We start from the raw sequence: 24,584 nt of genomic DNA, 5'->3' as shown, positions 1-24,584 counted from the left end.
ATCTGGACCAAGACAGATCACCAAAACTGGGAAACATCAGCTCCACAGGGTTGGGAAAGCATCTGCAGAAGTTTGTTGAGCTCTTTATGCAAAGCCAAAAATCAGGGGCAGGAGGGATGAGCTCGTGCAGGTAACTGCAGGAGATTCCTCTGTTACATCCATTTCCAGCAGAAGGCTGATTTGAGGAATAGTAAATGAGTATTGCATCCCATGGACAATAATTAATCCCAAAACCTTGTGTTTCTCCCACTGCTTCCCGGTAGCAGTGACCTCTCACAATGAACCAGCAGCCTCCTGCCCCATTCCTGTTGATAGCTCATCCCTGAGGAGGCAGGAATGACCTGAACAAGATCTTTGAAAAGGACTTTATCCACCAATTTCAGCCTAAAATCACCCCAAAAAATGTGCTGGGGATGGAGGAGCCGCAAGCACCGGTGACAAATGACAGCCAGGCAGGAGCTGCACTGAAAGCAAAGCTGGAGAAATCGGAGGAGAAGGATTCTTCTGGCTTTGCATCATCTCAGCCCAACCACATCTATTTTTGCTGTAGGCATGGCATTGAGCACCCGTCACCGCTATTCCTACTCCATCCATCTCCGTATGCCAGGGAAGACTGGCAGTGGGATGGAGCAGCAGGAGGAGCGGTGGTTTAGGTGTCCTTAATTGCCTTAAAATCTGGGGAATTCAGATTCCTGCCCTTCACCCCCCAGCACAGGAAGGGACACCTGGCCCTGGACACAGTGCTCCGTTCCAAGAGCACAAGGCCACTTGTCACCCACCCAGCCAGGATTATTTTACCTTATTTCTGTCTCCAATCACGTCCTCGATGTGCTTCCACAAGGATTATGCTTTTATTCTCAAAAGGAGAGAGAAAAATGTCAGTTAACCTGCAGGCAGATGGTGACACTAGCTCCTGGTGATCTGAGGACACCCTTGAGCAGAGCCCCAGAGGCTGCAGGAGCCATCTAAGAGTGGGCAGAGAACGTGCACAGCTCATGGCTGGAGTGGCTGGCACCGGCTCGGCATCTCCTGGAGCCTTTCCGACAATGGGATCACACACAGTGATGGATGGTTGGCTCTGGCTTGGGAAGGGTTCACACACTCTTGTTTTCAAAAAAGAAGCATTGTAAAAAAATTATTAGCAATATTATTGATCATGTTTGTGTGTTTGTTTTAATTGTATTAAGTAATTATGTAGATAAATATATAAATATGTGTTTCTTATCTTTGGTTCCTGAGCAAAACGGTTTTCTTCACCCTGAAGGAACTCCTGAAGGGTTGGGGGTGCTGGGCTGTGGTTTCCAGGGCAAAGGGGTGGAAAGGGAGTGGGGTGGTGTGTTCAGGCCAGAGGGAGGGACTGGGGTACGGCAGAGGGCTCGGGGGCGGTGACAGGGTGCGGGGTTTAGGGGAATGGCGTTCACGGGTTCCAGGGCAGAGCGGCTGGAGGTGCGGGGTGGCGGGGGTTCGGGTCGGAGGGGTCTGGCTGCTGGGCTGCGGTGGGTTCCCGTACGGCAGGGCGGGGCTCAGCGCCGGGCCCCCCAGCCCATCCCGTCCCCGCGGGGGTCTGGCGGCTCCACCTGCCCCCCCGCGGGGCGGCCCCGGGGCCGGGCCGGGCCGGGCTCCGCCCGCCGCTCTCGGAGGCTCCGCCGGGCCGGGGCCGGTGGCGCAGAGCGGGACCCTCCCGAGCCCGCGTCCGTCCCGCTCCCGGGAGGGGAGGAGCCGGGGGGCTCCCGGGGAGGAGCCCGGGGGGCTCCCGATGAGGCGCCGGAGGATGAACCAGCTGTACATCGGCAACCTCAGCCCCGCCGCCACCGCCCAGGACCTCCGGCAGCTCTTCGGGGAGCGGCAGCTGCCCCTGCCCGGCCAGGTCCTCCTCAAGTCCGGCTACGCCTTCGTGGACTACCCGGACCAAAACTGGGCCATCCGGGCCATCGAGACCCTCTCGGGTGAGCGACCCCCCCCCGCGCCCCCCGCATCCCCCCCGCGACCCCCTCATCACCCCCCCCGCCGCCCCCTCCCCGGGCATCTCCCGGTCCCCCCTTCCCTCCCTCCTTTCCCTCCTTCCCTCCCTCCTCCCGCCCCGGCTCTTCCCGACCTCGCCTCTATTTTTCGCTGATTTTTTTCTCCGATTTTATTGGGAGCCCCCGGGGCGCGGCGCCCCCCGCCCCGCCGCCCCGCCGCCCCCCGCGGCCCCCCGGGGACCCGATTACGAGGTGCCCAGCCCCAACTCCCCGGGGGCGCCGAGCGGGGGGGACCGGGGGGCCGGGGGGTGCGGGGAGCGCGGGGACAGCCCAGGAGGGCCGGGGGCTTGGGATGCGGTGGGATCCGATGGGGTGGGATGGGGTGAGACGGGATTTGGCGGGGGGATGCTGCTCTGCCCCATCCCGGGGGGGATGCTGAGCGCCCCGCTGTCTCCGCAGGGAAAGTGGAGCTGCACGGCAAAGTGATGGAAGTGGATTATTCCGTGCCCAAAAAGCTCAGGTAACCCCGCGCTGTCCCCCCGGGCTGCCCCCGGTGCCCGTGTCCATCCCAGCGGGACGGGGGGCGCGCCGGGCGCTCCGGGATGCGGGGCGCGGGGGGGGCGGGGGAGCCCCGTCGGTTTTACTTTCGCTCCGGAGCGCAGCGCGGGGAGGAGGAAGGAGCTACCGGCCCACGGCCGCGTTCCCACGGGTGGGCACCCCCGTGGTGCCCCCTCACCCCACGCTGCCCACCGCTCCCAGGGAAAACAGACGCTTATTTAGCAGGAAAACACGAGAAATCCCCTTTCCTCCCACTTTCCGCGGCGCGGACGGAGGTTTTCCCAGCAGCGCAACCACCCGCACCATTAGGCTGATTATTTTTAGTGGGTAATTAATCAATTTTCCCTCTGCAAACACCTCACCCCCCCTTTATCCAGCCGGAGAACCCCAAAACCCGAAGCGTTTTCTATTTAATGCGTGGCGGCGAGCGCGCCCTCTCATTTCCATCAGGTGCCCGAGGCCGGGCTGACGGGCACACTCGTTCCGCAGGGAAAACAAACCCCGGCACCGTGTGGCGTAGCCTCATCCCGAGCTTTATCCCCCCGTCATGTGTCGGGATAAAAGGGAACAAAAAAAAAAAAACCCCATGGGCTGCTCGGGGCGGGTAATTCGGCGCCGCTTGGCGCGGAGGCTCGGCCTGGGCTGGGCGGTGGGCACGGCTTTGGGCCGGGGCTGCCGCCGGGGTACGAATTTGGAAATGCCGGGGGGGGTTGGAAATGCTGTTGTGTAATTGAGGCTTACGGGGGGGGGGAAAGGCTTGTGCCCGGCATCACGTGTGCCGGAGTGGGATTTCGGCTTCGGCGGGGATCGCACGCTCCCTGCCTTCAAAAACCCATCCAAAAAGCCCCCGGGCATCCCCAGGTGCGCTGGTTCTGAGCCCAGCCTCTGCAGCAGCCCCAGGCTGCGCTGGCGGTCACTTTGGGTGAGGGATGGAGGCAGAAATTGAGAGTTTGAGGCGATAGTACCGAACCAGGGCTCGACCTTTTACCATGTAGCAGGGGATGTAAACAAGGAATTCATCTTTAAATTCTCCGTCGGGGCTGGGGTGCGCCTGTTTTTCCTCCCGAGTTTTAAAATTAGGAAAAAAAAAAAAAAAAAAAAAAAAAAAGCCATTTAACCGGCCCAGAAATAAATACTGATTTATTTTACATCGCTCTGTGTTCAGCTGGCTCCAAGTTTTCTACTCCCAAGTTTCTTCCGATTATTGAGATCTAATTTAAACTGGTGTCTTTTTATGCCCAGCTCAAAAAAATATACCCTGCTAATTTATATTAATATCTCCAGTTTGAGGGACTGTGCCTTGACTCGGTAGATTATAGATTTTATTTTTGTAATGTGATTTTTGGCAGGGGACGGAGCCTCACGTGGTCGTGTTTATTCCCCCCACTCCGTCTTTAAATTTGTAGAAAATCCAATTTTTATGGTGGGGGTTGAGTGTCGGAGAGATGCTGAGATTTCAGGGAGCGAAATGGTAAAAATCCCCCAGTTGCTGAAAGGAATTTGGGGTGATCGGTTTGGAGAAGCCGAGCTGGGCTGGCTCTCATCCCTCGGCATTCCTGCGTCACGGGGATGTGAGGAGGTGCCGGTGCCCGGCGCTTCCCCCCGTGCCCGACTTCACCTGGAACGCTGAATTTTCACATGCAAATCCAATACACATCTACGCCATCAACAGATTTATATCCGTATAAATGCATGTGGATAAGGAGCTGGCTGGAAAACCCCCGGGACATCTGGCCATGGGAAGTAGGGAAGGGAATTCCTCGAGGGGAGGTGCTGGCAGAGGGGTTGTTGCTGTTTCTCCGAAGGCAGGAATTAAATGTGACAGTGAAGGAGCCTGAATCCTGCCCAGCCCATCGATTCACCTCCCACGGGTTTCAAATCAGCCCTTCTGCTGCCACCCCAATGCTCTAGGAAGTATCCCACAGCCTCACAATTTTTTTTTTTTTTTTTTTTTACCCTTGTATATGTTAGATTGTGCTTTGGGGAATTAAAGAAAAAAATCACTTTATATTTTAACCAACATTTTCAATTTTTAAATTCTTTTAAAATTGATTTTAAACTCAGCAGGAGCAGGGAGTACTTTTATTTGCTTGAAGCAATCCCACTCCAAGAGTATTTTACTTTTCAAGCGTGGCCGTGGGGGAAGCAACAGCATCTTCCTCCTTAAAGATTGGTTGTGTATTCCTAAAATCTTAAAAAATCATGTTAATGGAAAAGAAAGGTAAAAAAAGCAAGAACATACAAAGTTATATAAAGAACGAGCATTTTAGAAAAATAAAAATGTGAAAATGGGAGGTAAAAATCAGCTAACCCAGTGCTGACTTTTAGACAAGAATTGTATTAATATGAGGAGTTTAAAAAGTAGCAGAGCTCCTCTTTATTGTCCCCAAACCAGTCAAATTTGGGGGGTTTTGGTTGTGAAGGTGCCTTTTAATTTGTGCTTGTGCCATAAGTGTCAGAAACGAGAAAGGAAAGCACGAGGGAGATGTGAAGAGCAGTGATGGGAGCCTGGAAATCACTGTAATATTAAATGATTATCTGCAAATCCCTTATTCTGTCTAAAACTCGGGTGGTTTTGTCCCAGATAAAGGTGGCTGGAGCCTGCCCGAGTGCCTTTGCTGGGGCTGATTTTGTGGCACTTTCTCCTGTTTCGGAAAGAATGACCTTGAAATAATTATCTTTTGAGTATCAATTCGGTTCTCGTCTCTGTGTGGTTTTGCTTTATTGGTTGTTTACTTATTTCCCTGTGTTTTTCAACCCAGAAATTTTGGTGATGTTAAAGCTCGGGATAAATATCCAGGCCCTTTGTTTTTCCTCTGGACACCCCATCTTTGCTTTCCTTATCAATAATTGCTTGTCGTTAGTGAACTCCTTAATTAGTAGAGAGGAATTCCTGTTGCTTTGGCAGAAAAAGCCCCTGGAACCTCCCCACGTGTGTCTGGAAATGGTCATGGGGAGCAGAAAATTGAATTTGGGGTGCTAGAAGTGGGGCTGCTCTCAGTCCTAATCCTGTATCCTTAAATAGATATTTAAAAACTTTTAATATGCTACATATTGATACAAATTAATAATGTGTAGTGGTGTGTTTAGAGTATTTAGCGTCTTTTATGTAGACATAAATAAAAGATACTACATGTATAAAAACACTATTTAAAAGGTACATATATATATATTTTATAAGTCTAAAAATATACTTCTAATACATATTTTTCTATGAGATATATGGACTGCATGAGCACTAAAGTTCAAACCCAAACTATTCTATGATTCTATATTTATGTATGTTTACATTAAACATTCATATAAAGATATTAAATTACATAAAATACACAAAATATTCCTATATAATATATAAAATTTTAGAGGACGTATTTATGTACAAAGAGGGACTTTATATATATATATATAAAAATATATATATATATATATATATATATATATATACACATATATATATATAGACATACTTATGGAGTTGCCAGGGCAATGTTGGTCACATCCAGGATGGGAAACCCCCCTCCTGCTGCCCACTGGATGTGTGCCCAGTTTCCCATAGGTCTGGGATGCTGATCCCAATGGAGGTGACCAGGAGAATCCCCTTGGAACTGATTCTTTCCCAGACTCCAGCGCTGGCTCTGGACAGGGGTGATGCCAGTGCTTATTTTATTTTATTTTATTTTATTTTATTTTATTTTATTTGCAGGTGTGGGTGAACTGGGGGTTGGTGGTGTTTGTGTTTTGGTGTTCTTTAGACTCCTTTCCATGTGGGTCTTTCCTTCCGTTAATATTTTATTCCTTCTTTCCCCTGTTTTTTTCCCCCATTTTCTTTCCCTGATTTCTTTTCCCTCCCATTCTTCTGCTGCTCTTTTCCCACCTCTTTCTTTCCTCCTTCTTTTCCCCTATAATTTTCTTTCAATTTCTTCCTCTCTTCTTCTTTCCCCTATTGCCCCTCTTCTTTTCTCCTCCTTTATTTGCTCCCTCTTCTTTTCCCCTTTCTTTTCTTTTTTTTCTCTGCCTTTCTTCTTCCCCTTTTTCCCCTCTTCTTTTTTCCCTTCATTCTCCCTTTCCCCCCACCTCTTTTCTTCTTTTCTTTTTTTCTTTTCTTTCTTTTCTTTTCTTTTTTTCTTTTCTTTTCTTTTCTTTTCTTTTCTTTTCTTTTCTTTTCTTTTCTTTTCTTTTCTTTTCTTTTCTTTTCTTTTCTTCTCTTCTCTTCTCTTCTCTTCTCTTCTCTTCTCTTCTCTTCTCTTCTCTTCTCTTCTCTTCTCTTCTCTTCTCTTTTCTCTCTCTTCTCTCCCCTTTTCCTTTTCTTTTTCCTTTTCCTTTTCCCCTTTCCCCTTTCCCCTTTCCCCTTTCCCCTTTCCCCTTTCCCCTTTCCCCTTTCCCCTTTCCTTCTTCCCCTTTTTTCTTCCCTCCTTCTTTCTCCCTCTTATCTTCCCCTTTCCTTTATCTCCTTTTCTCATCCTTTTCTTTCCCCCCTCTTCTTTTCCCCTTTCCTTCCCCTTTCCCCCCCCCCTCCTTTCCCCCTCTCTTCTTTTCCCCCACCTTCCTTCCCTCCTTCCTTTTCCTTTTCCCCTTGTCTTTTACCCCTTTTCCTTCTTTTCCCCTTCTTTCTTTCCCCCTTCTTTCCATCCCCCCAACCTTCCCATTTATCCTTTTTATCCCCTCTCCTTTTTTTTTTTTTTCCCTCTATTTTTGTACCTTTCTCCCCTCCTCTTTTGTTTCCCCCTTTTTCCAACCAGGGATTTTTAATTCCTTAGGAGCAAAACCCCCGGGCTGGGAGGGGACCTGAGCAGCCACAGCCTCTCCACGCTCCTGGCACTGGAGGGGGGCTGCTGGGTGGGCTTGGGTGACAGCAAAACTCCTCCAGGACAGCCCCAACAGCCCCAGAAAAGATCAATAATAACGAGCAATCACAAATCCAGCAGCCACTTCCTTCCCTGCCCCGTCAGGCTGCCTCAGGCTCTGAGCTGCTGGGTCTGGAAAATTCAGCTGGGACAGAGTTTGGTCCCTGCCTGATGATGGGAATCGGTTTTTTGTAGATGTTTTCTTGCCTGGGACAAACATTTCATAAACCAAGCAGAGCCCCCACTGGGTTTTCAGCGTGTTTTCTCTTTGCTTTTTTCCCCAGTTCTCTTGGAAATTGATTTTTATGGAAAACAGGAGGTTGCAGAGCGTGTTTTCTCTGCCCTCAGCACTGATCCGAGGTGGAAGGTGATAAAATCCCTTTAAGCTTTATTACAGGAAGATATTACAAAGCACAAGTAGGAAAAAATCTGTGGTTTTTAGGACAGAGAGTGTTGAAGCCATCCCTTATATTCCACTGTATTAATTTTATACCAATATATCTTATTTTTCTATATTATTCTATAGCATTATATTGCTATATTATTTTATTATTGAATTCTTTTGTTGAGGTTTTATTATTATATTATAGAGCTTATATTGAAGCCAGCTTGTTTCTAGTTCCCAAATTCTTGTGGGAGACACAGTCCCTCTGGAGCTTCACCTTCACTAAGGATGGGTGGGTGATCCATGGGGCCAGCAGGGAAAATCCAGGAAGGGATTGTGGATGTTGGGCAGGGAGCTGCTGGCTCATTCCCATTTCACACCTTCATGACATTTTTATTCTTGTATTTCCGTGTCCCAGGATTTCAGTGGGGTTGTTACTCACTATTTTCCCTGGGAGCTATGCTGGAAAAGGGGGGATTGTGCCAAAACCCCCTCAATCCTGCTGATCCTGGGGAATAACCCCCAAGTTTTCAGGCTTTCCTATTTTACTGCATGGTTTCAGCAGGTGCAGGTAGCAGGAGCGTGGCAGTGGTGATGCTGGCAGGGCATGGCTGGGTGGCTGGGGGTTTTCCATCCCCTTTCCCTGCAGGATTGTGGTGCCAGCCCCATGATTCTGCTCCAGTGGGTGGAGAAGAGGACATACAGCTCCATCCTGGATTATTTCCTGAGCCCACCTCACCTCCTCATTCACTGCTTGATCCTCCCCGTGCTGCCGGCAGCCCGTGGTACCCAAACCCTGCTCTGGGGTGGAGGAGCTGCTTCCTCCTCGAGCTGCTGCTGAGCAGGACTGGATTGGGATCAATTTAGAAGGGAAAAAAGCAGGTGAACCTGGTTTCATCAGCCCTTGGAGCTGCTGAGGCAATGAGGTGGGTGTGTGGAGGCAGGGAAGAGCCTGGGGGCTGCAGCTCTCCAGGTTATCCCAGGGCACTCACTACAGCAGGGCCAGTTGCATCAGACAGTTGAGATTTTTCTCCCCATCTGGTTATTAGGATTTATTTCATTCCTTAAATTCCCACCAGTGTCCTGCAAAATGGGGTGGGTGAAACATGGCAGTCATGAGCTCCTGTGCTGGCATTCTGTGCGTGCCCTGGAGTCAGTCCCTGGGGTTGGGGAGAGAAGGGGGAAATGGAACTAAAATAAAAGCAAAAATAAAAATAAAAGGGGTTTCTGCCACAAAAGTTCTTCTGGGGGTGGTGTTGGAGAAGAATGGCCCATGCCCCAGCCCTGGGAATAACTCATCCATCTGTCATGGCTCCAGATGTGCATCCATGACTCCATCAGGGATGGCCGTGTTGCTCCAGCACTGCTTCAACCAGGTGTGGGATTACAAGAGCCATAAGCACACCCAGTAGGAATAATAACCTTATCTTAAATGCTGGGTGGTGATGCTGAGCTGCTGGGAGCCCTGCCCTGAAGCCTGAGTGCCCTGTGGGTGTCTCCAGATGCTCTGCCCTGCTTTGGATAGATGGTGGAAGTGGGAATAAGCTCATGTCCCGTTGCAAGGTGGGGTTATGTGGCACCCGCTGTGATCTTTCTGTTTGGGTGTTTTGGGAGGTGGGCCAGGAGGGTGAGGCAGCACCTGAGGAAACCAGGGCTGCTCTGGCATCTCCCCTGGCGTCTGCCTTGGCAGAGGAGTAGGGAAATTTTGGTGCTGGAGCAATCCAGTTCAAGGCAGGGCTTTTCCAGGAGTGGCAAAGGGACCGTGTCCAGCTGCTGTGCTGGTTTCTCTTGGATGTGCTCCTTCCAAGTGTCCTGTGTCCCCTGGGCTCCTGGGCTTTGGTGACAGGTGGGCTGAGCCAAGGGAACCCCAAATGGAGAGCAGCTCTTCCGTGATCCAGCCTGGGGCATCCCAGGCATCCCACACTGGGAGAGGAGGGTGGCTGTGGTGATGCTTTGGCTTGGAGCTGGGCAGTGGCACCTTGGGATGAAGGTGCCCCCCGTGGGTTTGGGTCTGGGAGGTGGTGGGGGTGGCTGGGCAGCGTGTCCAGCTCTCTCCAGTTTGGGATCACTGGGATTTGTTCAGGTGCTCTGGCCTCGCGGTGTGGCACCCATCATCTCAGCAGTGGGATGTGTCCCTTGGAGCAGGCAGGAGCAGTCTCCAGGCAGCTGAGTATCCAGGCAGGACCTGGGCATCTTAAAATAGACCCTCTGGGAGATAAATGCTGGTGGGTTTTACCAATATCCCATTTTCTGCAGTGGTCCCTGCAGGATCTTTAGACTGGGAACAGCGTTGGCCACGGATGGGTGACGAGGGCAGGAGAAGGGTTCAGGCTCTGTTAGGTGAACAGAGCAGGGTCATCACTGCCAGGGTCTCCCTTGGGCCAAGTCCTCCTTCCGGGCCTGGGTGGGCATGGCTGGGAGTGGGATGGGACAAATCCTGCTCCTCCCCTCACAGGGATTCTGGGATTTGCAGGGTGGCAGCTGGGGACAGGAGCCTTTTCCTGAGCGCTCCTGCTCAGCTGGATGCCAGCACAGGTTTTGCTGTCCCACTGATCGTGGCTGAGCACCCCCAGGAGATACCAGGCTCCCTGGTGGTTTCACCTGCTTGTCCATGATCCTTCTCATGGGATGAGCTGTGGGGTTTGTCTTGCCCTGACAGCCCACATCTCAAAAAACATCTTTTTCCCTGTCTTTTCCTCGCTGGCCCTGGTGTCTGGCCCCAAACTGCCCAAGGAACTCTGTCTGGCAAAATTGTTGTCAGGGGCTCAGGGTTTGTCTGTGCAATGAGTTGTGAGAGCAGGGACCAGAGTTGGAAGGTCTTGTTTCCAAATGGTTGAAGATTCCTGGTGGGATCAGGTTGTTGATGTCTTCTTCCACCTCCTCCTGCCTCCTTGTCCTGCAGGGTTTGGCCCAAAGCCCCTGGGTGGTGGTGGCCATCAGCTGGGGCTGCCTCTCAGGCTGGTGGGACCTGTCCTTCCAAGCATCCTCCTTGAACTCATCCCAGGGAAAGGGAAAACTTCACAAAACCAGCTTCCAGCAACTGCTCAGCTCCCAAAACCTGGCTCTGTGGGCATGGGGGTGCTTGGTCAGGAAAGCCATCCCTGCTGCTGTGGTCAGAGCTGAGTGACTCCCCGCAGGACTGGGAATGCTGATCTGGGTGGTATTGGAATAAATCATGTGGGATTCCATTTTCTTCATGGAAATGCCATTCTTTATTCACATAACTCCTTTTTATACAGTTTTACAGACCTCATGTGGGACTCCAATTGGTCAGTAGTTTTCTTGCCAATTTCTTTATTGGTTAGTAACAAGTTGTTACCCTGTATTGATTGGACACTCAAACTCCCCATGTAGGAAAAGTTGTTTGTGAGAGAAGGTTTTCATTTTCCTGTCTAACAGTGTAAATACAGTTTATACAGGTGTTGGTTTTTCACCTAGGAATAGATTGTTGTGCTAATGAATTGCTCTCACTAGGATTGTTTTCACACGGGAACTTGCAAAGCGCTAGCCTGACGAGGAGAGTAGCCTTGATTTTATAAAGCCTTTCTTTGTGATTTCCCTACCTTATGGCAACAGGGGGGTGGCTTGTGGCTTGGCTGGATCCTCCCTGGATTGGGCTGTGTCAGAACTTCTCAGTGCCCAGCACATCTCACAGCCAGGCTGGGGAGGTGTCTGGGGGCTGCTACCCTTGGGAAGCCTTGGCAGGGCTTCCTGTGCAGCCCCAGCCAGGTTGGGAATGAAGCCACGGCCAGCTTGGGAATGCAACCACAGTTTGGGAATGCAGCCATAGCGAGGTTGGGAATGAAACCATGCCCAGGTTTGAATGGAACCACAGCCAGGCTGGGAGTGAGCCGTGTTGTCATGTGAGCTTGGAAGTGCCACTAGACAAGGCTGGGTGTGTTGGCCATCTCCAAGCTCGGGCTTACAAGGATATTTCTTTGGATTTCCCTAAGGAAAGCAGCCCCATGGTGCTAGAAAGTGGTGGACCTTAGCTGGATGTACTTCTGGAGGGCTGGCCCTGGTGGGGCTGGGGGTCCTGTTCCCAGCCCAGAGCAGCATGGGCAGGGCTGTCCACACATCCCTGAGTGGTCATGGCTCTGCAGAGGCTCCTTACAGGAGGTTTCCTTGGAAACCTGACAGCCAGCATGAGGAGGGAGCATTCCAGAGAGAGCTTCAGCCCCAGTGGTGACCAGGGCACAGCCAGGAGAAATGGCTTTCCCTGGGGATGAGCTGCCCTGGCTCAGTGTGGGGAAGTGGGATGCTTTGGGAAGCTGTCAGCAGCTGCTCTCTGATTCCCAGAGAGGCTTTTCCCTCTGCTGTGAGGTGCCTGCGGACCCTCACCCAGGGCTTTGTCTTTGCAGGAGCAGGAAGATCCAGATCCGAAACATCCCTCCCCACCTACAGTGGGAGGTAAGGAGTGGCTGATCCCAAAAACATCCCACTCATCTCCTCCAGCAGATTGAGCTGTGCCCCAAACTGCCTGAGGAACCACGAGCTGTGCTGCTGGAGCACATGGCTTGCCCTTTAACTTCCCAGTAACCACAGGAGGGAGCATGAACCGGGCTCCAGCTCCTGCCTGCTTTTGGGTGGCAGGGTTGTGGGCCACTTTTGAGTGCTGGGTCGGCTTTGGGATGATGGGATGCAGGTGGGTGGAGGCATTGGAGCAGGTGGGTGGTGCTGGAGGGTGTTTGTGGGTGGAGTGGGCTCCTGCCCTGCCTGCCTGGGGCCTCACCTGCCTGGTTTGCTGCTCTGTCCCCAGGTGCTGGATGGCCTCTTAGCTCAGTACGGCACGGTGGAGAATGTAGAGCAAGGTAAGATGGTGCAGCGTGGTCCTTATCCCTGTAAAATTCCCAGTGCTGCTCCCAGCTCCACCCAGGCTGCAGGAAGCCCACTGGGATGTTGCCTATTTGGATAACCAGACCAGCAACACTGGTCTGGAATGGGTTTTGGACACAAACCCTGCTGGTGGAGGTGGAGCCACCCATCCAGTGGTGGGATGATGTGAGCCATTCATCCACCATTCCCAGGAATGCTCCTGGTCCCTGAAAAATTGGAAAAACTATCATCCCTACAAGCGAAAACGAGCTGTGTCTAGCTTGGGATGCACTGGTGGGTTGGGGATGTCCAGCCTTGCATTTTGCTTGGATCCAGCCTTGGATCCAGCCCAGTCCTTGTGCTGGGGGGAAAACACAGGGTGCCAGGGGGGAAAACAGAGGGTGCCCAGCTGTGCCATGGCACAGGCATCTCCCTGCCCCCATCCCAGCTGTATCCCCCCCTCTGGAACGTGCTGAGAGCAGCAGTGACACCTCTCCCAGCCCCGCTCCAACCCTGCCTCTCTTGCTCCCCGCAGTGAACACAGACACAGAAACTGCCGTTGTCAACGTGACCTACGCCACCAAGGAGGAGGCAAAAGTGTGAGTGGGGTTTGTCTTGGTCTGCCCATGATTTCACACCACACCAGCTTTCCCAAGGAATCCCAGGTATCTTCCAGGCTTGTCTAAGCTGGCCCAGCACTGGGCTGTCCTCTGCCTTCTCCCCTGGCATGGGAGATGGGTCAGTACAAATTAGGGGTTATTTCAGAAGTGGAAGCATGGTTCCAAACAAAACGTTTTATTCCAGTCTTGTAGAGACCTCAGCCCTGTGCTGGAGACCAGCCAGTAAGTAGTGAGCTTATTATTATTAGTGGCCAGGGTGTTTTTTATATGACCAAGAACAGATCCCAGGCCACAAAGAGCTTTTGTGAGTCCATTTGTTGATGGACATTCTACCAGCTTCCCATCTGAGGTGACCCATCGTGGATAAGTGAAGACAGAGATGGGGACACTGATCTGCTGGTCCAGGAGGGCAGAGGAGAATCCTTTTTGTACCTCCAGCCTCAGCTGGATGTGCTGTGGGCCACAGATAAACATGACAAGAGTGTCTTAGAATCATGGAATCCACTGAGCTGGAAGGGGCCCACAATGATCCAAGTCCTGGTCCCAAAAATCCCACCATGGTCTTGGGAGATGTGGCAATAAAGGAAGACAAGGAGTTTCCCCAGCACAGCAGTGCTTAATGCTTTGGGATAAGAGGCTCTTTGGGACGTAGAAAAGGGATGGTGAAGCTGCAGAATTCCTCAGAGGATGTGGAATTAAAGCCTGGCAAGGATCTGCTTGTGATCTGTCAGCAGCAGCAGTGGGATGTGGTAGGAGCAGGGAAAACTGAAGCCAAGCAGGGTCACGGCAGACACCAGCATGGCCAAACATCACTGCTGAGAGGGGCTTGTGGGGTGGAGAGTCCAGGTGCTGCCTCCCAGCCTCATCCAGCCAGGAAGGGATTCGGGGTTCCCAAAAGAGGGGACACCACAGGCTGCATCCTTCTCCCTGGAGCAGCAGTGGTGGCTTGGAGCTGCTCTGTCACCTTTGCCATGTCCAAAGAGCCCATTGAGACTGTTCCCATGCTGCGTGGTTGCCCAGGTGAAGGGGCAGGTCCCTGGGCTGGGGGGAAACGTCCTGTGCCAGCTTTGGACTGACCCACGTGGAAGGGGCTGACATCCCACCAGGTTATGGAGCTTGCACCTCGTGGGAAGAGTGTGGGGCTCTGACTTCCCATGGCCAGCTTCTCCAGACCGGGGAGGGAGGAAGATGCAAGCTGGGAAGATGCAAGTTGGGAACCATATCTTTCATGTGTGGTGGGAGTGCTGGAGGTATCCCCGGGGAGCCCCTCACCACCCCCTGCATCTCCCTGCCTCGCAGAGCAATAGAGAAGCTGAGCGACCACCAGTTTGAGAGCTATTCCTTCAAGATTTCCTACATCCCGGATGAAGAGGTGAGCTCCCCTCCGCCCCCCCAGCGATCCCGCCGCGGGGGCCACTCTTCCAGGGAGCGGGGCTCCTCCCCGGGGGGCTCCTGGCAGCCCAAACAGCTCGATTTCCCACTGAGGATGCTGGTGCCCACGCAGTTTGTTGGTGCGATCATAGGAAAGGAGGGCTTGACCATAAAGAACCTTACTAAGCAAACCCAGTCCAAGTAAGTACTTCCAACGGTTTTGTTTCCTTCCCTAGGGTGCTCTAGGTCCCAGCTCGGGTTCTCCCTGCGCTGGGGGCTTTGGAGTGCCAGCCACTTGCTGATTTCTTGGGGTGCAGCCTTCAGGGGGTGGTGGGAGAGCTCAGGTGCTAAACCATTCCTGCTGGCCAGGGTGGTCCGGGTGTGGCAGGAGGGGGACGTGTGCTGGAAAAGGCCTGGAATGAGTTCCTAAAGCCTCATGAGAACAGCTGGGGATGAGGCTTTAGGGGAGAAATGGCAAGTTTGGGGATGAAATCCTAAAGGTGAATCCTCAGTGCAGTGCTCTTTGTTCTTGGGATTTGCTCATCCTGCAACATCCATATGGGCTAGAGCTGTTGAGGGGAAAGGAACGCTGTGGGAGCACTGCCACGAGAAGGATGGGCTTTTGTAACTGTTTGAAGCCTTTTTTAGCTATTAATGTGTTTATTTTTGAACTAAAAAAGGAAAACAAAAACCAAAAAGTGGGGTTGTCTTGCCAAAGTTTTCCATGTTTCTCTTGTTGCTACTCTCCTGATCTCACCGCTCATTCTCTGCATGGTTTTCCTGCATGGTTTGTTCCTGCCCAGGTGTGTTTGTGTTTAACCCAAAGCTGTCTTCTCCTGTGCTCATCATCCTGAACCTGGTGATCCCATGGGACCTAGGACTCCTGTCCCAGAGCATCCTAGTTCTCAGAGGAGTTTTTAGAGACAAATCTCTGGTAGTAGTGTGGCTGGAGGTAGAAAGACGAGCCAAACCTTGGCGCTGGCTTGGCAGGAAGAGGTTTGTATGGAAAGGGGGCAGAGGAGTAGGGAGAGGAGCTCTTGGAGCCTGGCTCGCCCCAGGGCGTGGCCACCTGGTAGCCGTGAGCAGATGCTGGTTGGCTGCAAGCCCTTCTCCAGGTGAGTCCTGGTGGGATGAGCAGCAGTTGTAGCTGTGTCCTCACCACCCAAGAAGTGAATTTGCCCTTTCCAAGCCCTGAGCCTAGTAAGGAAGGTGGGAAGGTGCCAGTTTCTCCCCAACCATGAAACCAAATGCTGTTGCTTGGAGCAGTTTCTGCCACTGAATTGTCCCTCCTTGTGGGGTGGCTCCTGAAGACCCGGTGCCGTGGAGGAAGGTCCTGCTCAGTGCTCTGCCCTCTCCTGCCCTGCCTACAGTGAGGCACTACCTCTGCTCAGGCTTGGGCAAAGGCACCTCAAGAATCCATCCCAGGCAGTCAGAGGAGCCCCTGTCCTTCGCTTTGGGTGTCGTCTCACACTCTGTCCCTGCCCAGGCCACCCTCATCTGCCGGTGATGATCTGAGGGTGGCATCCTGGTGCCTGGCCCCTGCTCCTCCCCAGAGCGATGTTGGCTTCTGGATTCCTCTGGTCACATTGGATTTCACTCCTGGTTGTACACACAGAGATCCCAAAGATGTTTCTGAGCCCCAGGAGGCAAAACTGTCCCCAGGCTGAGCAGTCTTTTTCCATGAAGAAGCCCAGACCAAGAGCCCACCCATGAGGTGACCTTCCACAGCCCTTGGAACTCCAGGAGAGGATTGTGGCTACCCAGCAGCCATGGGACCAGGATAACCCTACACTGTATTGACCACCTGGAGAGAGCTGTCCCCCGTGGCAGCCACTCCCTGAAGCATTCCCAGCCCCCCATAAGGTCTCTTGGAGGCTTTCCTGCTGCGCCGTGGGCAAACTCTGTCCCCCCAGCCCTGGTCATCCCTCCCTGCAGCACCTGGTGATGGGGTGAAGGCACTGAAAGTCCTCTTCTCCATCTCCTGTTGGACTGGAGCAGTTCAGCAGAGCTGGGATGTGCTGGGAGCTCCAGAGCTCTCCCTTCTCCAGCTCTCTGGGGTGGGACGTGCCTGAATGCAGCGGCCTCTTCCTGGCGTCCCTTCTCTCTGGCAAGTGAGCTCGTGCCCACACATCCACACATCCAACGTGGGATGGGTTGGTCGGCCAGGAACCTGGCCTCTGCCCCTTTCTAAGGCTTGTCCAAGGTTCTCATCACCTCGGTGCCTCCGTTCAGCACTTCTGGGGCAGTTGGTCCCTCTCTGGTGTGAAGGCTCAGCCGTGTTCTCCTCTCCACCAGCCTCAGCTGCTCACGGGTCTTAGGAGCTGCATGGCTCCCATCTGTGGGGTTTGTTTGGATTCCTCATCAATTCCCCCTACCTTGGGAGCATCAGCGTGGTCTGTCATCGCCTCATGTGGCCGTCATGACATGTTCACCCTGTCCCTGGTGAAGGTGTGGCAGCAAGTGTCCGTGTACCTGCTGGGAACAGATCCTCCAGGCCAACCTGAGGGAGCTCCATGGCTGGAAGCACCAACTGAAGCCATGGGAGATCTGGAGAGATGGAGCCTACAAAGGGAATCACACTCTTCCCTCCCTGTTCAGTGCTTGGATGGAACCTCTCTGGGATCCCTTTGGAGCGGGCGGGGTTGGTCCTGCCCTTCTCTCGGGGAAGGCTCGCCCAGCTGCTCCCCTTCCACCGTCTGTGTTCCAACGTGCTGGGTCTTCAAGAGTTGACCTGTGCAGACCCACCTGGACCCCGCAGCGTCCCAGCGTGGCACTGTGTGGTGACTCTGCCCCGCAGTCCTTGGCCTGGCACGTGCAGCAGCACCCTGGATGATCCCGTCGGGACATGACCTCGGAGACGTGGCCGGAGGGGACCCGCCGTGTCAGAGCTGAGCGCTGGCAGCACTCCGGGGCGGCTGAGCTGCCACTGCCACACCTGCTCGGAAGATCTGGCCCTGGCTGCAGCAGTGACAGGGACACCAAGGTGGTGGCCGATGGCAGGATGGCCGCACGGCATCACCCTCCGGTGGGAAGAGCGCGTGGATCGCGCGGAGAAGACAGAAAAGTTCTTCCCCCTGTTGCCCAAGGCGCGTGGTTGAGGTGCGGGAGTCTCCTACCCTGCTTTCCTCTCTCCCTCTCTCTCAGGGCTTTGCCAGGTACGGTTGAGCGTGAGGAGCGAGCTGGAGGCCGTGCCTCCTCCCGCCATGAGCTGAGGGAGGACCGGAGGAGTAGAGCACGGTCCCTGCCGCTGCGCACGGGAGCCTTCTGGTCTCCCCTGGAAGGGCGTGAGTACCAGCGCTGTTGTTGCCGGGTGCCTCCGTGTCGTGACAGACGCTGCCCACGGGTAAGTGCCCTCTGTCCCGAAGGACGTGGTCGCTGGACAGCCTCGGGTGTTGCGCAGAGAGAGGCGGAGGTCGGCAGGGCCTCTGATGAGTCCTGCTCCAGGCGGGACTGGCGTCAGAGATGATAGACCAGGTTGCTCAGGGCTTTGTCCAGTTGAGGTTTTGTTCTGCCCCCTCTATGCATTGGTTGATGTTGTGACGGCCCTCAGCTTCCAGGACCTCGGGTCCTACAGGTGAACGTGGTCCAAATCCGATCCAAACCACCCGAAACCAAGCGCTGCCTGGGCTTGCGTGAGCCAGGTGATGGTAGATGCAGCTGAGACCCAGGTTCACCCCAAAGCTTGAGCGAGTGTTGAAATGAGTTTTTCTCAGCTCCTGAGCTCTCAAAAACCTCAGTGTGACCCCAGACTCATCTGAGGGGCTGCTCTCTGCTGGTTGTTTCACCGCAGGGTTGACATCCATCGGAAGGAGAACGCCGGCGCTGCCGAGAAGCCCATCACCATCCACGCCACGCCGGAGGGGTGCTCGGAAGCGTGCCGCATGATCCTGGATATCATGCAGAAGGAGGCTGATGAAACAAAATCGTGAGTGCTCCTGGCTCGGCCAAAAACGTGGTGGGAAACAGTGCTGGTGGTCCTTCTCCTTTCCAACACATCCTTAGTACCCGTGGCTGGAAATTTCTGTGTTGCCCGACTGGCTGGACCTTTAGTTTTGATTTTTTAAAATCCATTTTAGAGCAGAAGAGGTTCCCTTGAAAATCCTGGCACACAACAGCCTGGTGGGGAGGTTGATTGGCAAGGAGGGCCGCAACCTCAAGAAGATTGAGCAGGACACAGGCACAAAGATCACCATCTCCCCGTAAGTTCCTGTGACAGGACCGGGGGAATGGGCTCCCACAGTGAGACAGCAGGGTTAGATGGGATATTGGGAAGGAATTCTTCCCTGGGAGGGTGGTAGGTTGCCCAGAGAAGCTGTGGCTGCCCCATCCCTGGAGATGTTGCAGGCCAGGTTGGATGGGGCTTGGAGCCACCTGGGATAGTGGGAGGTGTCCCTGCCCATGGACCTGGATAAGCTTTCACATCCCTTCCAAGCCATTCCATGATTCCATGATTTAATGATTCAGTGAAGTCCTGGTGGACACAAGGCCACCCCATTCTGTCCAACATGGTACAAGCAGCGGAGTTTAAAAACAGAGCAGCTGTTCTCCCGTGTGCATTCCCTATCCAGGTGGATGTTCCTTATCCCAGGTGTCGGGCAGGGAGAGGGCGCGTGGCTTTCCACTGTGTCTCGTGGGACCCCTCAGCTGTGACTTGAGTTCTCCCGGGGTTTTTCTTGACTTGAGGAAGGAATGTGAGCATGTCTGTGGGTTTTCCCGCGGGGCAGTTTGCAGGATTTGACCATCTACAACCTGGAGCGCACCATCACGGTGAAGGGCAGCACGGAGGCCTGCTCCAACGCCGAGGTGGAGATCATGAAGAAGCTGCGCGAGGCCTACGAGAACGACGTGGTGGCCGTCAACGTAAGCTCAGCCCTCCCGCGGCAGGAACTCGGAGATCAGTGTGTTACAAGGGTGGGGCCTCGCCCATCACTGTGCTGAGCTCCTCCACCTCTCACACCTTTCTCCGTGTCGTTCCTTTCCCAGCAACAGGCCAACCTGATCCCAGGACTGAACCTCAGCGCTTTGGGCATCTTCTCCACAGGGCTGTCCATGCTGCCGTCCACCCCAGGGGCCCGAGGGGCTGCAGCTGCCACCCCCTACCACCCCTTTGCAGTAAGTGTGAGATGTTCCTGGTGCCTGGAGCTGTTGGGATGGGGTGGACTCCGTAGCTGTAGGAGCCACCTCATCGCAGCAGGAGAGTGGAGAGGACAGGGAATGAAGGTGGCAACCCCCTGGGGAGATCAGCTGCCTCCCTGTGTTGTGCTGAGCTGGGTTTCACCAGTGTTTAAGGACTGGCTGTGTCCCAAGGGTGCTGCTCTCTGAAGAGAGCAGGGGAAAACCATGTAGGTGATCTTCAGTCCTGACCCCAAGCCCACCACTGGATTGTGATATTATAGACTGGGTTGTGCCCTGGGGGTCTAGTCTTGGTGGCCAGCAGAGCCCCCGGTGTGGCCACAGGGTGTGCAGGGAGCAAGCAGCTCACCCTGTGCATCCACTGCCATCAGCAGGGACCCTGCCCTGGCAGCCCAGGGGCTGTGCTTGTGGGGAACCAGTCTCCACCCCACCTCACAGGGGAGGGTTCTCCTTGTTCTTGGGGTGCTGAAACCTGGGCAAGGATGTTCACAACCCCTGAGGTGACAGAGGGAGGGATGGTGCAATGCCACGAGAGCAGGATGGCCAAGGTGCTGGTGGAGAAGGTCCATCCCAGGTCACTCAGGTGCTGTGGGCTGCATCCATTAGTCCCTAAATAATTTATTCTGAGCTGTGGGTTAATTTACCTGTGCTGTTTTCTTTCCCTGGAATGCCAGCAGCAGAGTGGGAGGAGGAGGACGGTGAGTGCCTGGGAGGATGTGGGGGGCGTGTGGTGGCTCTGGAGGGCTCCAAGAGGGTTGGTTGGTCACTCTCGGCCTGTGCAGGGAGGGTGCTGTGCCTGTATCCACAACCTTTGGGAGACAGCTGTGGGAATTATTTATAGGTGTGATGGAGAGGTCAGGAAGGGTCTCCTGAGGGGCAGTGTTTGTTGTGGGGTCCTTCACCCCAAAGCTTTGTCTGGCCCTTTTCAAGCTCCCTGGTGAGGCCAGAAGGGGTTCTTTTTTTCTGATACATATATTAATAGGACAAAGCCAAAAAAGAAGCAGTGGAGAAGGAGTGGGGTTAACTGGGAGCTCCCATCCCCATCCCAGCCTTGTGCTGTGCCATGGGCACAGGATCTGGGCTGCAGCTCATCCTTGGGGGGGTTTCAGGGGATGAGGGGTGGTCACTGTGTCCCTCGTGTCACTCGTGGTGGTGACACACTCCCAGTGTCGGGGTGGGGGTGCTTGGGAAGGGGCTGGCACCTTGAGGACATCACTGATGTCACTGACCCTCATTTTGTCTCCCGCCACAGGGCTCCTCAGCCTATCTGTCGAGTCTGTATGGAGCCCCCCCAGCTGGCGCCTTCCCCCATCAGCACCCCGTAAGTTCCCCTTCCCCAAAAGTGCCCTGGCACCTCCTGCCATGGGGTCTTCCCTTGGGCACCTTGGGAGGGCAGGCAAAGAGCAGGGAATGTGTGCCAGGACCACAGCCCAACCCAACAGAACCCAGCTCAGCCCAACCCAGCCCACCACCTCTTCAGGCCTGGAATGCTGGCAGGGAGAAGCTGGTGCAGCTGTTCCCTGACCCTCTGGCTCTTCCCTGCCCTTTCCAGCTGCCGGAGCAGGAGGTTGTGAACTTGTTCATCCCAACGCAGGCAGTGGGGGCCATCATTGGGAAGAAGGGGCAGCACATCAAGCAGCTGGCACGGTTTGCTGGCGCCTCCATCAAGGTGAGTGGGAATGAGGGGCTGGGTCAGGGCTTTGTGCCTCAGTTTCCCTTTCCCACTGCTGAGGACGGAGAAGGGAGCCCTTGGTGAATGGTTTTGCTCCCCATATGAGTAGAAACCCAGTCCTGCAGCGTCCTGATTGTCACCACTGCTCGGGCAGGGAGGTGTCTCTGCGTGGGAGTGTCCCTGCATGGGGGCACATCCCACGCAGGGGAGGTTTTGCCCGAGGAGGGGTCACACTCACACTCCTTCCCTGTCCCCTGCAGATCGCCCCGGCAGAAGGTCCGGATGCCAGCGAGCGCATGGTGATCATCACGGGGCCACCTGAGGCTCAGTTCAAGGTGGGGTGGCCACAAGGTGGGGGCTGGCTTGGGGGCATGGGCAGGGACAGGGTCAGAGCATCCTTTCGGTTCCCACCGTGCCAGGGGGGCTTCTGAGCTTGGGACCACGGTTGGTGCTGCCAGACATTGGCACATCATTGCCTGTGGGAATGAAGGGCACAGCACGCCACCTCCAGCATGCCCACCACCATCTCTATTGTCCCTTTTGTGCCCTCTCCAGGCCCAGGGGCGAATATTTGGGAAGCTGAAAGAAGAAAACTTCTTCAACCCGAAAGAAGAAGTGAAGCTCGAAGCACACATCAAGGTGCCTTCCTTCGCCGCCGGCCGCGTCATCGGCAAAGGTGGCAAGACGGTAGGTGGGGTGCGTGTGGTCCCATCTGCCAGGGAGCAGAGAGCTGGATATCCCCTCTCCATCCCTCTCCATGCCCTGTCCATCCCATCACCTCTGGGTGCTGTGGTATCAGCGATGTCTTGGTCCCAGCCCCTGTCCTGGGGGTGGCTCTTGGATGGCAGCCATCCCGAGGGGACAGGGTGTGAGCCACAGCAGCCTGCCCTGCCTCAGAGCTGGGGTGGCACCAGCAGAGAAGGATTTGGGCTCTTCCCCAGCAAATCCTGGATCTCTGTCATTTGCTCCAGGTGAATGAACTGCAGAACTTAACGAGCGCAGAAGTCATCGTGCCGCGAGACCAAACCCCGGATGAGAACGAGGAGGTCGTTGTCAAAATCATTGGGCATTTCTTTGCCAGTCAGGTAAGGTTTGGCCATGGCTCTCCCAGCATCCCCAGTTTGAGGAAAGCTGCCAAGCACAGCATCCCCTGAGCTGCTCTGAGTGGTTTCTGTGCACCTAAGGTGCACTGAAGGAGTTTATGTCTGCATTGAAATTAAAGATTGGCTCTATTCAGCCAAAAATCTGTGCCTTGGACACGGGATGGGAATAGCTCCTGCATCCCACTTGGGTGCATCTAACCAGGCTGGGTTCATGAGTGCGAGGGCATGGTGATACCCCAAAATCTTGAGCGACGGAAGAACAAGCCAAACCCTTGCTTTAGCACACCCTCACATGCTAAAGGCTCACTTCCATGCTTGGCCTGGTGTTAAAAGCTGCAGAGCTGTGGTGCTCAGCCCCCGTTTCTTGCCCTCCCCCAGACCGCGCAGCGCAAGATCAGGGAAATCGTGCAGCAGGTGAAGCAGCAGGAGCACAAACACGCTCAGGGAGCCGCGGCCTCGCAGCACAGCAAGTGAGGCTCCCGCAGCACCGCCCGAGGAATGTAACCCCGCCAGCGCCGCCGGCCCGGCAGGGCAGGGCACAGCCAAAGAGCCCCGAGCCCCCCGGCGGCGCAGAGCCGGGGCACGGGGGGCTCTTCCACCCCGCAGCTTCCGCCTTATCCATCGCCTCCCCCGGCAGCTGGACTAACGCAGGCAGAGAGAGGTGGTTTTTATTTTGGAATTCTCCCCCAAACCTGCCCACTCCACCCCGGAGGAGCTCGCCCGGCCTCGGGGGGGCCGCGGCGCTCGTTAATTTAGAATTAATATATCAATAACGAAACTAACGGCGATTTTTAAGTTTTGTAAGGTTTTATTTTTTAACTCACTTTTTAAATTTTTTTGGGGGAGGGGGCTGTTTGTTTTTAGCAAAAGCAGGCTTTTCTAGAGGTTTAATGGCAGGAGCTGGTTCATTGGTTCTCTAATGCACCGTAGAGCAGAGCTGTAGGATCGCCAGCAGGGAAAAAAATACTAATTAAGTGTTAAAAAGCAGTTTCTGAAGGGCTTTGAGAAGAGCAGGGCCTGTAGGAGCCAAGAATATTCCTCGTGTAGGAATTGTTCCTCTCCTTCACACACCTTTTCCTCTTTGCTTTGGACTCCAAAAGCAGGGTTTGCATCTGTTCTGTCCCCCCTTTCTGTCTGTCTGTCCTCTCTCCATCACTGCCCAGCACTGACATCCGTGGAAAATAACGGGCAGCACCAGCCCTGCCCGCTTTGGACTGGGATCCTTGGGGAAAGATCCCTGTTGCAGGGAGAGGAGGGGGAAATGGGTGAAAAAAATGGATTTACAAGAGGTTGTCAGCCCAGGGCTGGAAAACCCAACCAGCAAAATTGGCTTCAAATGAAAAACAACCCAAATAACCCTCCCGACACACACACACACACACACAGAGAAAAACTACCTCAGGTTTTCGTACCTCAGCACCTTGCGCTTGTGTTGCCCTTTTAGAGATTTTTGTATGCCTTGTAAAACTGATAGTTGGAGCATTTTTTTATTTTTGTAATAAAAAAAAAACGAGTTGGAAAAATGATCTCGACCAAGTCAGCTGCAAGGTGGAAGAAGGAAACCAACCCCCGTGTCCCAGAGCTCTTCCCTAGTCTCCTGCAAGCCGAGAGAGCCAGTGGCTGTTCCTTCAGAGAAAGCTTGAGAAATGGTTAAAAAGAACAAAAAAAAAAAAAAAAAAAAAAAAGGAAAAATAAAAATAGCCAAACACAATTTGAAAAAGGGTTTAAGCAAATCCAGGTGATGGATGGAAACAGTGAAAGCCGACAGGCAAGAGCAGGGATGGGAGCAGAGGTGCTGGTGCCAGCGCCCCTCCCCTGGGCTGCGAATCCGCGTTTTCCTCTACTGCAAAGTGTTCTGTGAAAACCAACCCGAGACACCAACAAAAAAGAGAAATATATCCAGCTAACCAGAGCCTGACCTGCTTTCTGTTGCTTTCTTTGGGGTCCCTTTTGGTGGTCACGGCTGGGAGTTCCTCCCTGGTGCCCAATTCTGTGCTGCCAGGGAGGGAAGGGCTGGATGTGGGGTTGTAGGCATTGCCAGGTGTGGTTTTACCCTGGGACCTGGGAAGTGTTGTCACCACAAAGCCACCTCTCCCTCCCTGCACATCCCTGGATGGAACAC

General features: G+C 53.9%; 1 protein-coding gene across 2 annotated transcripts; it reads left to right on the top strand.

Annotated features, from left to right (window-relative positions):
• Nucleotides 1-1,653: 1,653 nt before the first annotated feature.
• Nucleotides 1,654-24,374, top strand: IGF2BP2 (insulin like growth factor 2 mRNA binding protein 2). 2 transcript variants are annotated; one of them, XM_077785607.2, is made up of 17 exons: nt 1,654-1,946; nt 2,421-2,481; nt 12,110-12,158; nt 12,508-12,559; nt 13,099-13,162; nt 14,483-14,755; nt 18,345-18,479; nt 18,631-18,753; nt 19,279-19,414; nt 19,538-19,666; nt 20,365-20,385; nt 20,940-21,008; nt 21,240-21,356; nt 21,620-21,694; nt 21,915-22,046; nt 22,331-22,444; nt 22,841-24,374. In XM_077785607.2, exons 1-17 carry the CDS (start codon nt 1,757-1,759, stop codon nt 22,934-22,936), a joined length of 1,836 nt encoding a protein of 611 aa, XP_077641733.2. In that variant the 5' UTR covers nt 1,654-1,756; the 3' UTR covers nt 22,937-24,374. The 2 variants fall into 2 exon arrangements, with proteins under 2 accessions (XP_077641733.2, XP_077641732.2); XM_077785606.2 differs by having other exon boundaries at nt 20,362-20,385.
• Nucleotides 24,375-24,584: the final 210 nt, after the last annotated feature.

The sequence above is a fragment of the Lonchura striata genome, chromosome 9 (assembly GCF_050655825.1).
Source record: "Lonchura striata isolate lonStrDom1 chromosome 9, ASM5065582v1, whole genome shotgun sequence".
Classification (NCBI taxonomy): Eukaryota; Metazoa; Chordata; class Aves; order Passeriformes; family Estrildidae; genus Lonchura; species Lonchura striata.
The sequence above is the reverse complement of the archived record's forward strand: the minus strand, read 5'-3'. Positions and strand labels throughout refer to the sequence as shown.